Source organism: Salmo salar, chromosome ssa10 (genome assembly GCF_905237065.1).
Source record: "Salmo salar chromosome ssa10, Ssal_v3.1, whole genome shotgun sequence".
Taxonomy (NCBI): domain Eukaryota; kingdom Metazoa; phylum Chordata; class Actinopteri; order Salmoniformes; family Salmonidae; genus Salmo; species Salmo salar.
Window position 1 is genome coordinate 107,123,047 of NC_059451.1, and position 14,938 is coordinate 107,137,984.

Here is a 14,938-nt window from a genome sequence, read left to right on the forward strand (position 1 = left end):
CAAGGCAAAATATGCCAGCGATTTACATGTTTCTTTGTGGCAGTTGATAAATAAATGTAACTATTTCAAGGACTATACTGCAATTCTCAACACACTCAAATTCCTTTGATATATGTGACGCGGGGGCTCCCCCTTCTGGCAAAAATAAATATGGCCACGTTTTGGGAAGAATATCACCCAAACCACCGTGAAGGCGATTATCAGAGAGCAGGAATGGCATATGGGCCAGTTACCTTTAACCTTTAAAGTGAGGGGCGGTGGTGATATTCCCTGGAAATGTAGGCTACACGATTACATAATACATACATCATTTCCCGCACATACATTATTCTGTTGAGCTTGACACCTGTTTTTTTTATAGGTTAGAGCGAGCATAATGTATTGTTAGCCGTGTTATCTAAAGAGTTTATGTAACTCAACCTGAAATCCGGTCAGTAAAAAAAAAAATATCGACAAGGTTGGGCCAGTCACAGAGCTGTCAGTCTTCAAATATAATCTTTGGCCTCTGTTCCCGTCAATTGTGTTCAACACTGCACCTTGAGTACCTCAGGATTACCGTGTGAACCGGCACATTTCCCCAACATGCAACCGGCTCTCCTCGTGATCTGGCTGGCCGCTCTACAACAATCCATTCCGGTGAATTGTTTCCCTGTACACCTAGACCTGTTGCCGCCGCACAGGACAATCAATGGAATCCTCACGCGCTCAGAGTCTGTCGATACAGGACATTACTTATGGAAGGTGAATTTGAATGGACATGTAAAGAAAGCCATCTCCACAAACTCTCTCGGTAAGTGTATTTTTCTTTAATTAACTATTTTCATACTACCCAGCTAGCACATTTGGTTCCTTGGAAGTTGTGGGAACGTATATTTTTGGTTCAGATGTGGCACCACAGTTTCTAAAGTGTTGGGACATAAGCATTGCGTGTCTTTTCAGGGGCCTGGAGTCTTTCCTTATCTCATGACCTGGGCCCGGTTTTCCGATAGTGATAAAACACTAGTAAGCCTAGGTTTCAACAATGCATATTTCCTACTGCATGCGTTTCCCAAAACACCACGCAGAGAGCATGTTCGCTAAATGTGTCGATGCTGATAGGATCAAAAGAAAAAACACTGCTCTCGGATCTCCCTTTCCAATCTTACCTTAATACTTGAATTTTTCCACAATACTGATGACGTAACAGCTCCTAGAGATATCACATATGACTACAAATATTGAGGCGGCTTATTCTAATGCTTACCCTATAACATTGCACTAAATCAAGATTTGGTACACATTACACCATGAAATATATTCAGGCCAACATTACAGAAAGTAGCGTACAAATAGTTAAATAAAACTACATTTCATTAACATAAAATGGATTTCAATATTATTCAAATATATAGGGCTATACTGCCTATACTGTATTTCTTTTAATACAGCCATCTGGGTTTTCATTTAAAGCATCTTTATGTTGTTTTGCAAAGAAATGGGCAGTTTTGTATTTGTAGTCACTGTCACATTCATTCTAAAGTTAATCTGCGGTCACATAAAGACAAACATCTTGATTTTGTGTTTAACTGAGATCTTGTGTATAAAGTGACGCAGAAGGGCAAAAAGGCATTCACAACGTACTTAGCTGTTCGAGTAGTCTGAGGCGGTCATTAAATAACGAGTGTCTTTCAAGAGCAACTTTAGTAACGTTGGTTTTAGGAAACAGCTCAGAGATCTAAGGATGCTCCTACAACGGTTCTAATGATGAACGTAGCCTTTAGTTAACTGCTTTTGGGAAGCTGGGCCCAAGTCAGGTAAAACTATGGGTCCTATTCGTAGGTTATGTCAAAATATTATTATTATTATTATTATTATTATTATTATTATTATTATAGATGCAGTAGCTTCCCTTTTCATCTGTGCTATGACTATGGGGCTGGGGGCTGGGGGCTGTGCCATACACATTTAGCTAGCTGAATGCATTCCACCAAAATGTGTCTTCTGCATTTAACCTAACCCCCCCCGAATCAGAGAGGTGCGGGAAGTCTGCCTTAATCGACGTCCATGTCATATCAAATGTTATTTGTCACATGCAAATGTTAATGCTAGTGTAGCGAAATGCTTGTGCTTCTAGTTCCGGCAGTGCAGTAATATCTAACAAGTTATCTAACAAGTCCCCAACAACTACCTAATAAACACATCTAAAGGGGTGAATGAGAATATGTACATGTATGAGTGATGGCCGAGCGGCATAGGCAAGGTGCAATAGATGGTATAAAATACATGTGATATCACTAATGTAAGATATGTAAACATGATTAAAGTGGCATTATTTAGAGTGCATTGTATAAAGTGACTAGTGATCAATTTATTAAAGTGGCCAGTGATTGGGTCTCAGTGTAGGCAGCAGCCTCTCTGAGTTAGTGATTGCTGTTTAGCTGATGGCCTTGAGATAAAGCTGTTTTTCAGTCTCTCGGTCCCAGCTTTGATGCACCTGTACTGACCTCCCCTTCTGGATGGTAGCAGTGTAAACAGGCAGTGGCTCGGGTGGTTGTTGTCCTTGATGATCTTTTTGGCCTTCCTGTGACATCGGGTGGTGTAGGTGTCATGGAGGGCAGGTAGTTTGCCGCTGGTGATGCGGTGTGCAGACTACACCACCCTCGGGAGAGCCTTGCGGTTGAGAGCGGTGCAGTTGCTGTACCAGGCTGTGATACAGCCCGACAGGATGTTCTCGATTGTGCATCTGTAAAAGTTTGTCAGGGTTTTGGGTGACAAGCCAAATTTCTTAAGCCTCCTGAGGTTGAAGAGGCGCTGTTGCGCCTTCTTCACCACACTGTCTGTGTGAGTGGACCATTTCAGTTTGTCTGTGATGTGTACGCCGAGGAACTTAAAACTTTCCACCTTTTCCACTGCCCGGGAGCAGTTGTTGTTGGGGGTTAACTTCCTTGCTTAAGGGCAGATATCTAGCTAGGCTACTAAAGATACTAGTTTTGTTAGCTAGCTATAGATTGGATCATTCTAGCTAGTTTTGGAGGACGACTAAACCACTTTTATAAACTGCTTTTATTAACACATACCTTGTTTTCCATGAACATTTGTGTTCGCTCATGAGGCAGGCAGGAGGGACAGTCACCAGTTAACACAGCCACAAAGTTATAAACCGCGCCTATTTAAAAAATGTCTCATCTTAAAATCAGTTTTTAAACCTAACCACACTGCTAACCTTGTGCCTAACCTTAAATGAAGACCAAGAAGCACATTTTTGTTTTCATACATGTTTACGATATAGACAATTTTGACTTTGGCTGTGTTATCTAGTGAAGGCCCAGGAGAGGAGCGTGAGCAAAGAAAGAAATGAAGTGCTGGTGAAATCAAATGTAGTTGTCGGGAGACATGGTTGATGAGACGCTGTAGCTAGGAGACCACTGTGACTGAACCCACCTGTTGCAGCGAGTGTTCATTTGACAAAACCAAGGAAAACAGGCTTTAATTGGGGGAGGTACTATGTCAACTTGTCCAATAAGAAACGCTTGCTTTCTTTTCCATTGCGAAACATTTTCTACGTTTTTCTACGGCGTGAACAAATGAATAGGGTAAACTTGTTCGGTGCTGCTGCTTTGAAAGTGGTGCCCCACCAGATTGAAAAGGCAAATGCTGTCTCGCCACATGTTTTCCGGCAGCTCTGTTTGTTTCACAGGAACGAAGCCATATGTTTTCTGACCGGTAAAACACATTTTTTAAACGTTCTGAGAGCAGAAGTGAAAATTGACTGTTCTGGGAACGTTTATTTTTAAGTTGCAGGAAGGTCTTGAAGTTTTACTCTGGTTCCTTAAATCTTTTCCTGGGAGGTTTTATTAACGCTCTGAGAACGGATATTATAGGTTTTCTTAACATCCTTTAAAACATTCACTAAATGTTTCCATAAGCTTTTAATAACACTGCTAGCTTATATTGGGTTAAAAAAAAGAACTCCAAGCACAGATAGGACAATGGAAATTCCTTTCCTTAGGCATTAATCATGCAAACAGGCAGCTGTGAGATTCTAACCTATAATCTTCTGTTCTCTATCCATGGAATTAGTCCACTACGCCACCTGGATGAAGCTAACATGTCGTGTTATCTTACCAATACAAAGCTGTTATCTTTAGTCTATTCAAACAGACCCTATTTCAAAGGAAACAAGCTCTCATTAAGATCCGGTGTGGCCAATTAGTGGGCATGGCCAACACACTTAAGATAGAGGATGGAGAGTTTTGTTGATGCTGAGAACGGAATGTATGTTTTTCAATAACAATCTTAGAACGGTCTCTCTGAACGTTACTAAAGTTTGCTTGTGGTTTTTATGGAAAGTTTTCTTGACCTTCTCGGAAACAATTTGAGAACATGATTTTAAATAGAACCATTAGGAAACCTGTAGGAAACTTTATCCTTGAGTTCTGAAATTCCCACAGAAGAATGTTGTTTCTGAACTGTTAGAGAATATTCCAAGTGTGTGTGTGTGTGTGTGTGTGTTGAGAATGTTCCAAAGCCAAGCAACTATCCTGTAGGGATTGATACCAGTTGTCACGACTTCTACCAAAGTTGATGCCCCTCCTTGTTCGGGTGGTGTTCGACGATCGACGTCACCGGTCTTCTAGCCACCATTGATCAGTTTTTCATTTTCCATTGGTTTTGTCTGGTCTCTTTACACACCTGTTTCATATCCCAGTAATTATATGTTGTGTATTTAACCCTCTGCTTCCCCTCATTTCTCTGTCGGTGATTGTTTGTTATGTACGTGTTGTTTATGTATTGGTGTGCGACGGGTTATTGTTTACCCAGATGATTTTCTACGTGGGTTTTGGAGTTAGTTTTGGAAATAAATACTCCATTTTTTAACCACTCTGTTTTCTCCTGCGCCTGACTTCCCTGCCACCTACATACACGGACTATGACAGAATCACCGACCAATTTTATAAGTCAGCAGGAGAAGAGATCCCGGACAGGGAGGTGGAGGAGCGCATCCAGAAGAATGCAGAAAGACTATTACATCTATGCGCTGCTATGGATCGCGCTGTTCAGCTGATGGACCGCTTGGAGAGACGGGAGATTCAGCCAGCGCCTCCACCAGCCCAACCAGGGTCGATCCAAAACGCCCCTTGTCAACCTGAACCGGGTGGTATCCGTCTAGCCATGCCTCAGGGTTACGACGGAAGTACTGCCAACTGCCGGGGTTTCCTGCTCCAATTAGAACTTTATCTGGCCACGGTTCACCCAGTTCCATCAGACCGTGAGAAGATTTTCCCCCTCGTCTCGTGCCTCACCGGGAGAGCCCTGGAATGAGCCAGCGCTATGGTTGAAGGAGGAGATACGGCGTTGGACCGATATGAGGAGTTCATCCGCCGTTTCTGGGCAGTCTTCGACCACCCACCCGAGGGCAGAGCGGCGGGTGAGCGCCTCTACCATCTGAGGCGCCCAGGATTTCGCATTGGAGTTCAGGACCCTGGCAGCCGGTGCAGGATGGAATCACGGGGCCCTGATAGATCATTATCGCTGCAGTCTGCGGGAGGACGTCCGTCGGGAGCTGGCCTGTAGAGACACCACCCTAACCTTCGACCAGCTGGTGGATCTGTCCATCCGGTTGGACAACTGGCTGGCTGATCGCGAACGTCCAGATCAGGGTCTGGTGGTTTCATCCTCCTGCACCCCCTCTCCTATAACCATGGAGCCAGGAGAGAGGGTGCACAGGGAGACCGGAGGGTGTTCCCGCTCGTGTACCATCGGTGACCGCAGAGGACACACTGCTGGTTGGTGCCAGGTAGGTTCTTCTGGGAATCGAGGTAACAGCCAGGGCGCTCTTGCGCCACACCAGGTGAGTAGGCATTTGTGTCTGTCACTTTTCCTGATATTTTTTTTTTTAAATAAAAAATGAGTCTTTTTTTTCCCTTCTCATTCATAAGGCACTAGTAGATTCAGGCGTGGCTGGGAACTTTATTTATCAAACGTTGGCTCATAGTGTAGGGATCCCTATTGTACCGGTGAAAGTACCTTTTCCCATTCACACCTTAGATAGTCGACCATTAGGGTCAGGGTTGATTAGGGAGGCCACGGCTCCTTTGACTATGGTGACGCAGGGGGGTCACAAGGAGAAAATTAGTATTTTCCTTATTGACACTCCTGCGTATCCAGTGGTGCTGGGTCTGCCCTGGTTAACTAGTCATAACCCCACTTTTTCTTGGCTACAGAGGGCTCTTACGGGGTGGTCGCGAGAGTGCTCAGGTAGGTGTGTAGGGGTTTCCGTTGGTGCTACTACGGTGGAAAGTCCAGACCAGGTCTCCACCGTGCGCATTCCCCCTAAATATGCCGATTTGGCTCTCGCCTTCTGTAAAAGGAAGGCGACTCAATTACCACCTCATCGACAGGGGGATTGTGCGATAAATCTCATGGCAGGTGCTACACTTCCCAAGAGTCACGTGTATCCCCTGTCGCAAGCGGAGACGGTGGCTATGGAGACATGTTTCCGAATCCCTGCGTCAGGGATACATTAGGCCCTCCATCTCACCCGTCTCCTCGAGTTTCTTTTTTGTGAAGAAGAAGGATGGGGGTCTGCGACCGTGCATTGATTATCGAGGTCTTAATAAAATTACAGTGGGGTACAGTTACCCGCTACCTCTGATTTCCCCGGTGATTGAATTAATGCACGGCGCGCGCTTCTTCACAAAACTGGATCTCAGGAGTGCATACAACCTGGTGCGTATCCGAGATGGAGACGAGTGGAAGACAGCATTTAGTACTACCTCAGGGCATTATGAGTACCTTGTCATGCCGTACGGGTTAAAAAATGCTCCATCAATCTTCCAATCTTTTGTCGATGAGATTTTCAGGGACCTGCACGGGCAGGGTGTAGTGGTGTATATCGATGACATTCTGATTTACTCCGCTACACGCGCCGAGCATGTGTCCCTGGTGCGCAAAGTGCTTGGTCGCCTGTTGGAGCATGACCTGTATGTCAAGGCTGAGAAATGGTTGTTCTTTAAACAGTCCGTCTCTTTCTTAGGATATCGCCTATCTATGTCAGGAGTGGAGATGGAGAGTGACCGTATTACAGCCATGCGTAATTGGCCGACTCCCACCACGGTAAAGGAAGTGCAGCGATTTTTAGGGTTTGCCAATTACTACCGGAGCTTTATCCGGGGTTTTGGTCAGATAGCTGCTCCTATTACCTCACTGCTGAAGGGGGGTCCGGTGCGCTTGCAGTGGTCAGCTGGGGCGGACAGGGCTTTTAGGAAACTGAAGGCTCTGTTTACCTCGGTTCCTGTGTTGGCTCATCCGGATCCGTCTCTGCAATTCATAGTGGAGGTGGACGCATCTGAGGCTGGGATAGGAGCTGTGCTCTCTCAGCGTTCAGGTACGCCACCTAAGCTCCGCCCCTGTGCCTTCTTCTCTAAGAAGCTTAGACCGGCGGAGCAAAACTATGATGTGGGGACAGGGAGCTGTTGGCTATCGTCAAGGCTCTGAAGGTGTGGAGACACTGGCTTGAGGGGGCTAAACACCCTTTTCTCATCTGGACTGACCACCGCAATCTGGAGTACATCCGGGAGGCGAGGAGACTGAATCCTCGCCAGGCAAGGTGGGCCATGTTTTTCACCCGTTTTGTGTTTACCCTCTCTTATAGACCAGGTTCCCAGAATGTCAAGGCAGACGCACTGTCCCGGCTGTATGACACAGAGGAGCGGTCCATGGATCCCACTTCCATCATCCCAGCCTCTTGTTTGGTGGCACCGGTAGTATGGGAGCTGGACGCGGACATTGAGCGGACGTGACGTGCAGAGCCCGTTCCCCCTCAGTGTCCAGCTGGGCGTCTGTACGTTCTGTCCGCGACCGATTGATCTACTGGGGTCACACGTCACCCTCCTCTGTTCATCCTGGGATTCGTCGGACAATGCGCTGTCTTAGTGGGAGGTACTGGTGGCCCACCTTAGCTAAGGACGTGAGGGTTTATGTTTCCTCCTGCTCAGTGTGCGCCCAGTGCAAGGCTCCTAGACCCCTACCCAGGGGTAAGTTACAACCCTTACCCGTTCCACAACGGCCGTGGTCGCACTTGTCGGTGGATTTCATAACCGATCTTCCACCATCACAAGGTAACACCACGATCCTGGTCGTTGTGGATCGCTTTTCTAAGTCCTGTCGTCTCCTCCCTATGCCCGGTCTCCCTACGGCCCTACAGACAGCGGAGGCTCTGTTTACACACGTCTTTCGGCACTACGGGGTGCCTGAGGATATAGTGTCTGATCGAGGGCCCCAGTTCACGTCAAGGGTTTGGAAGGCGTTCATGGAACGTCTGGGGGTCTCGGTTAGCCTTACCTCGGGGTTTCACCCTGAGAGTAACGGGCAGGTGGAGAGAGTTAACCAGGATGTGGGTAGGTTTCTGAGGTCTTATTGCCAGGATCGGCCGGGGGAGTGGGCGGCGTTTGTGCCCTGTGCAGAAATGGCTCAGAACTCGCTCCGCCACTCCTCCACTAACTTCACTCCATTTCAGTGTGTGTTGGGTTATCAGCCGGTTCTGGCCCCTTGGCATCAGAGTCAGACCGAGGCTCCTGCGGTGGACCACTGGTTCCGGCGCGCGGAGGAGACCTGGGACGCCTTCAGCGCACCGTACGACGTCAAAAAGCTGGTGCAGACCGTCGCCGCAGTGAGGCGGACAGGGTCTGGCTCTCGACCAGAAGCCTGCCCCTCCGCCTGCCCTGCCGGAAGCTGAGTCCGCGGTTTGTGGGGCCGTTTAAAGTCCTGAGGAGATTGAACGAGGTATGTTATAGGTTAAAGCTTCCCCCAATTACCGCATTAACCCCTCGTTCCATGTGTCTCTCCTCAGGCCGGTGGTGGCTGGTCCGCTCCAGGAGGCCGAGGTGCGGTAGGTTCCTCCGCCCCCTCTGGACATTGAGGGGGCCCCGGCGTACTCCGTTCGATCCATCCTGGATTCGAGATGTCGGGCGAGGGGTCTTCAGTACCTCGTGGACTGGGAGGGGTACGGTCCGGAGGAGAGATGCTGGGTTCCGGTGGAGGACGTGTTAGATCCTTCCATGCTGAGCGAGTTCCATCGTCTCCATCCGGATCGCCCTGCGCCTCGTCCTCCGGGTCGTCCCCGAGGCCGGTGTTCACGCATTGCTGGAGCCGCGCGTTGGGGGTGGGGGGGGGGCTGGGGGGTTGGGGTACTGTCACGACTTCTATCGAAGTTGATGCCCCTCCTTGTTCGGGTGGTGTTCGGCGATCAACGTCACCGGTCTTCTAGCCACCATTGATCAGTTTTTTATTTTCCATTGGTTTTGTCTGGTCTCTTTACACACCTGTGTCATATCCCAGTAATTATATGTTGTGTATTTAACCCTCTGCTTCCCCTCATTTCTCTGTCGGTGATTGTTTGTTATGTACGTGTTGTTTATGTATCGGTGTGCGACGGGTTATTGTTTACCCGGATTATTTTCTACGTGGGTTTTGGAGTTAGTTTTGGAAATAAATACTCAATTTTTTAACCACTCTGTTTTCTTTTGCGCCTGACTTCCCTGCCACCTACATACACGGACTATGACACCAGTATTGTGACACTCATTACTATCGCGGCAAGGAAACAAAACACGAAGCGGCTTTAACTTCTTTAGGAAAACTGCCCTAATGTTGGAAAAAAAAACATTATGTTGTCATCCAGAGGCACATTTACTTTAATATTTTCAAGCCATAGGACACAATATTTTACATACAGCAGCTTTTAAAGGACCAAAGAGTGTTGCTCTGCGTTTTCATTTTTGCCATGGAAAAATAAATATTATGATACTGGTAACATCCCGGCCTTACTATCCTGCACCATTCTCAGAAAGTTGTGGGAAGGTTGTATGCAAAATAACCATAGGACAGCCACGCTCTCACCAAGCTCTAAGAAACATATGGTTCTCAGAACGTTATGTGCTAGCTGGGTATGCTTTATTTTATAGTTAATTTCACACAAATAGATTTCATTCAAGTTTTCACACTCAAACTAAAGAAACTTTTACAGATAATGTCAAAATTAACTAATTCAACAAAGTGCCTTATTTAGGATCGTTTAATCATTTACCAAAAGGAATACATTGTCTGTCTTTATGTACAGTATGAAATTGTGACATGTTTTTTTTATTTTTCCATAGTTGTCCTCCCAATAAGAACAGAAACAAGTGACTTTGTGTCAATATTGGACTTGAAAAGTAAACGTTTCTTATGTGTGGACGTCGAGGAAAAGTGGTTCAGTTCTGTAGGTATTGCATGGCAAGTCATCCATGGATGGCCACTATGGGAACAGTCATATCTGCTCTCCCAAATCACTTCACATTCATTGTGTAATTAATTTTCGTAGAATCACTTAACGTATTCATGTGAAATTCAAGTTGTGTTTCTGTTGTCACTTCCTACCAGATGATGTTCAGCAGGAAAGAGTGCCTTTTCCAGCACAGGCGGATGGAGAACCATGTTGACGTGTTCTATTCATCCAGCAATGGACTGTTGCTCCTACTGGAAAGGGCTGAGATCCCTGTGAAAGGGTATGACTTGTTAAAGAGACACATGGTTTACAGAAGGAAGAGGAGCCAACAGGAGAACCCAGATGCAGACTCCATCATGGAGGATCAGGACCTGGCTATGCAACAGGACCAAGAACGAGCTGGCGCCATTTCCAAGGAGACCATCACTTCTTGTGACGACCCTTTGCGGGTGTTGCATTCCAATAGCCCAGGCAGCCCTATCAAAATGGCTGTGCAAAAGGCAGACAAAGTGGCCCAGGGTGGTCTAGCGGTCTAAGCAGATGCCTCCGGCACACGTCTACAGTGTTGGCATAGGTTTGAATCCAACCTACTGCCCACTCTCTTTCCCCACTATCATCCTCTCTCTTTATCTTAGGGGTAGGCAACCCTGTTCCTGGAGTGCTTGCAGGATTTTGCCCCAACTAGGCATCACACCAGACCAAATGAGCTAATTGATCAGTTCAGTGATTGACTAAATTCAACACACCTGGTCTTCCAGGTTGGTTAAATCAAAAACATGAAGTGCCTGTGTCACTCCAGAACCAAGGTTGCCGAGTCCTGCTCTAACTGTTCAATAAAGTCAGAAAATAGCTTAAAAATATATTTTAAAAAAGGAAAATGCAGAGAAGGAGTGAAGCATTGGCCAATAGCTTGACTCGAAAGGCCAGAGAAATGGGCTTTGAATTTGAAGCTTGTCTGGAAAATGTTTAAACTTTTTGCTAAATAACATTAAGGGATATACAGTAATGCCATGCACCAGTGCCTCAATCCTCATGAGTTTGTGATTTTGAAATCGTAGTCTGGATGGAGGGGTCACAATACAACTTGAGAAGGAGCACGTTAGATTGAAACAAGGAGGTGAATTAGAAAGCTGATCAGTGAGCATCATGAGAAACAGTCTTACGGTATATGCTGAGGTAGTGCTTCCTAAGGTCATTAATGAGTGGATGAGAACGGGTGGATGAGAACATGTGTATAGTGCAGTGAGAAGCCAACCTTTTGGTTATGCAAGGGTGTGATGCACTTTTTCACTGGGACCAGAAATCGGCCCTGGCATTTGTAACACATCGGCCCATTTTTTTTCCTCAAGGCCCTGACAACGGCCAATTATTATTATTTTTCTTCCCCTTGTGGCCCCTATTCTTAGCCTGATGATGATGATAATTTTGCACAAAAAAACCCAAGTTAGGCAGGCCCATGAGGTAAAGAATCGACCGGCCCATCTGGCATTTTTCACGAAATGCCTGATGGCCAGTCCGCCCCTGCACTTTTTAAATATTTACATTGCAAAAGACTTTCAAACAGTCTGGACTTTCATCCTTGACACAGAGAAAACCAATCAAATCATTGTAACACTGATCCTGAAAATATGCAGGCACATTATGAAATGGGCACTTCTTGTTTTTATAACAGCGTATAAAAAGTTAAGGCAGGTCACCCATTTCCTTTTCTACATTACTTAGAATCGTATATCAATTCATACAGAGAGACGTTTGAGTAGCAGTTGATGAGGGGCCTGTTTGGCAACATTCAACATAAATTGTCCTTTTTGGGTAACGCCTGGGTTGAACCAGTGTCATGTTGTCCTTTTAACTCCTTTTAAAAAGTAACATTTTAAACTGGTTTGGCATTGAGCCTGATGATGTTGCAATAATTTGTTTGCATGAGATTTTGCTATGCATGTCAAAATGGACCAACATTTCTGTATGAATTATTGTAATTGACAAGTAAATATTATTTGATACAACATTGCATTAATGCATTGTAACTTCTATTAATTGCAGACCATTTTTCAATAGATATGTTATGGAATTACTATATTTTGTCAATCTATAGGTTGTGGTGGATGTTCACAATGTTTAAATATGGTAAATACACTATATATATATACAAATGTAAGTGGACACCCCTTCAAATTAGTGGGTTCGGCTATTTCAGCCACACCCGTTGCTGGCAGGTGTATAAAACCGAGCACACAGCCATGCAATCTCCATAGACAAACATTTTCAGTAGAATGGCCTTACTGAAGAGCACAGTGACTTTCAATGTGGCACTGTCATAGGATGCCACCTTCCTAACAAGTCAGTTCATCACATTTCTACCCTGCTAGAGCTTCCCCAGTCAACTGTAAGTGCTGTTATTGTGAAGTGGAAATGTCTAGGAGCAACAATGGCTGAGCCGCGAAGTGGTAGGCCCCACAAGCTCACAAAACAGGACTGCTGAAATGCGTAGCGGTTGCAACACTCACTACCGAGTTCCAAACTGCCTCTGGAAGCAACGTCAGCAAAATAACTGTTCATCGGGAGATTTGTGAAATGGGTGTCCATGGTTGAGCAGCTGCATACAAGCCTAAGTTCACCATGCCCAATGCCAAGTGTCAGCTGGAGTGGTGTAAAGCTCGCCACCATTGGACTCTGGAGCAGTGGAAACTCATTCTCTGGAGTGATGAATCACACTTTACCATCTGGCAGTCCGACAAACTAATCTGGCTTTGGCAGATGCCAGGAGAATGCTACCTGCCCCAATGCATAGTGCCAACTGTAACGTTTGGTGTAGGAGGAATAATGGTCTGGGGTGGTTTTTCATGGTTTTGGCTAGGTCCCTTAGTTCCAGTGAAGGGAAATCTTAACACTACAGCATTTTGTATTTTTATTTATTTATCCTTTATTTAACAAGGCAAGTCCGTTAAGAATAGATTCTTATTTACAATGACGGCCTATGCGCCGTCCTATGGGGCTCCGAATCACAGCCGGTTGTGATACAGCCTAGAATTGAAACAGGGTCTGTAGTGTCGCCTCTAGCATTGCAGTGCAGTGCCGTAGACCGCTGCGTCACTCGGGAGCCCATACAATGACATTCTAGACAATTCTGTGCTTCCACCTTTGTGGGAACAGTGTGTACACAAGGCAAGGTCCATACAGAAATGGTTTGTTGAGATCGGTATGGAATAACTTGACTGGCCTGCACAGTGCCCTGACCTCAACCCTATCAAACACCTTTGGGCTGAATTGGAACGCCGACTGTGAGCCAGGCCTAATCGCCCCACATCAGCGCCCGACCTCACTAATGCTCTTGTGGCTGAATGGAAACAAGTCCCCACAGCAATGATCCAACATCTAGTGGAAAGCCTTCCCAAAAGAGTGGAGGCTGTTATAGCAGCAAAGGGGGGACCAACTCTATATTAATGCCCATGATTTTGGAATGAGATGTATGATGAGCAGGTGTCCACATACCTTTGGTCATGTAGTGTATATCAAGGTTGTGTTTCGCTGTCATTTGAAACCATACCAAATGTTAGCTGGTGCTGGACACCATTAGGAAAAAGCAATGAGCCATCACAATATAATATGTATTTATTCAAATGTATTCACATATTGTTATTTATAATGTGCAATGTTTTGTATGGAAGCTTATTGTTTTATCATAAAATATGTACACTGAACAAAAATATAAACAACATGCAACAATTTCAAAATTTTTACTGAGTTACGGTTCATATAAGTAAATCAGTCAATTTAAATAAATAAATTAGGCCCTAATCTATGGATTTCACATGACTGTGAATACAAATGTGCATCTGGTCACAGATACCTTTAAAAAAAGGTAGTGGTGTGGATCAGAAAACCAGTCAGTTACTGGTGTGACCACCATTTGCCTCATGCAGCGTGACAACTCCTTCATGTAGAGTTGATCAGGCTGTTGATTGTGGCCTGTGGAATGTTGTCACAATCCTCTTCAATGGCTGTGTGAAGTTGCTGCATAATTAAATCGCATTTTATTTGTCACATACACATGTTTAGCAGATGATATTGCAGGTGTAGCGAAATGCTTGTGCTGAAACATGAGGTGCTGGCAGCGGATGAATGGCACGACAATGGGCCTCGATCTCATCACGGTATCTCTATGCATTCAAATTGCCATCAATAAAATGCAATTGTGTTTGTTTTCAGTAGCTTATTCCTGCCCATACCATAACCCCACCGCCACCATGGGGCACTATGTTCACAACGTTGACATCAGCAAACCACTCGTCCACACGACGCCATGTCTGCCATCTGCCTGGTACAGTTGAACCGGGATTCATCCATGAAGAGCACACTTCTCCAGCGTGCCAGTGGCCATCGAAGGTGAGAATTTGTACTCTGAAGTCGGTTACGACACCTAACTTCAGTCAGGTCAAGACCCTGGTGAGGATGAAGCGCAAGCAGATGAGCTTCCCTGAGATGGTTTCTGAAATTCTTTAGTTGTGCAAACCCACAGTTTCATCAGCAGTCCGGGTGGCTGATCGTTCCCGCAGGTGACGAAACCAGATGTGGAGGACCTGGGTTGGCGTGGTTAAACATGGTCTGCGGTTGTGAAGCCTATTGGATGTACTGCCAAATTCTCTAAAATGACGTTGGAGGCAGCTTATGGTAGAGAAATGAACATTAAAT

The 14,938-nt window shown here is 45.6% G+C and overlaps 1 protein-coding gene across 1 annotated transcript; it reads left to right on the forward strand.

Moving 5' to 3' along the window:
- The first annotated feature begins 254 nt into the window (after positions 1 to 254).
- Positions 255 to 13,980, forward strand: LOC106561358 (fibroblast growth factor 23). Its single transcript, XM_014125220.2, has 3 exons — positions 255 to 790; positions 10,137 to 10,240; positions 10,402 to 13,980. Exons 1-3 carry the CDS (start codon positions 583 to 585, stop codon positions 10,780 to 10,782), a joined length of 693 nt encoding a protein of 230 aa, XP_013980695.1. The 5' UTR covers positions 255 to 582; the 3' UTR covers positions 10,783 to 13,980.
- The last annotated feature ends 958 nt before the right edge of the window (positions 13,981 to 14,938 follow it).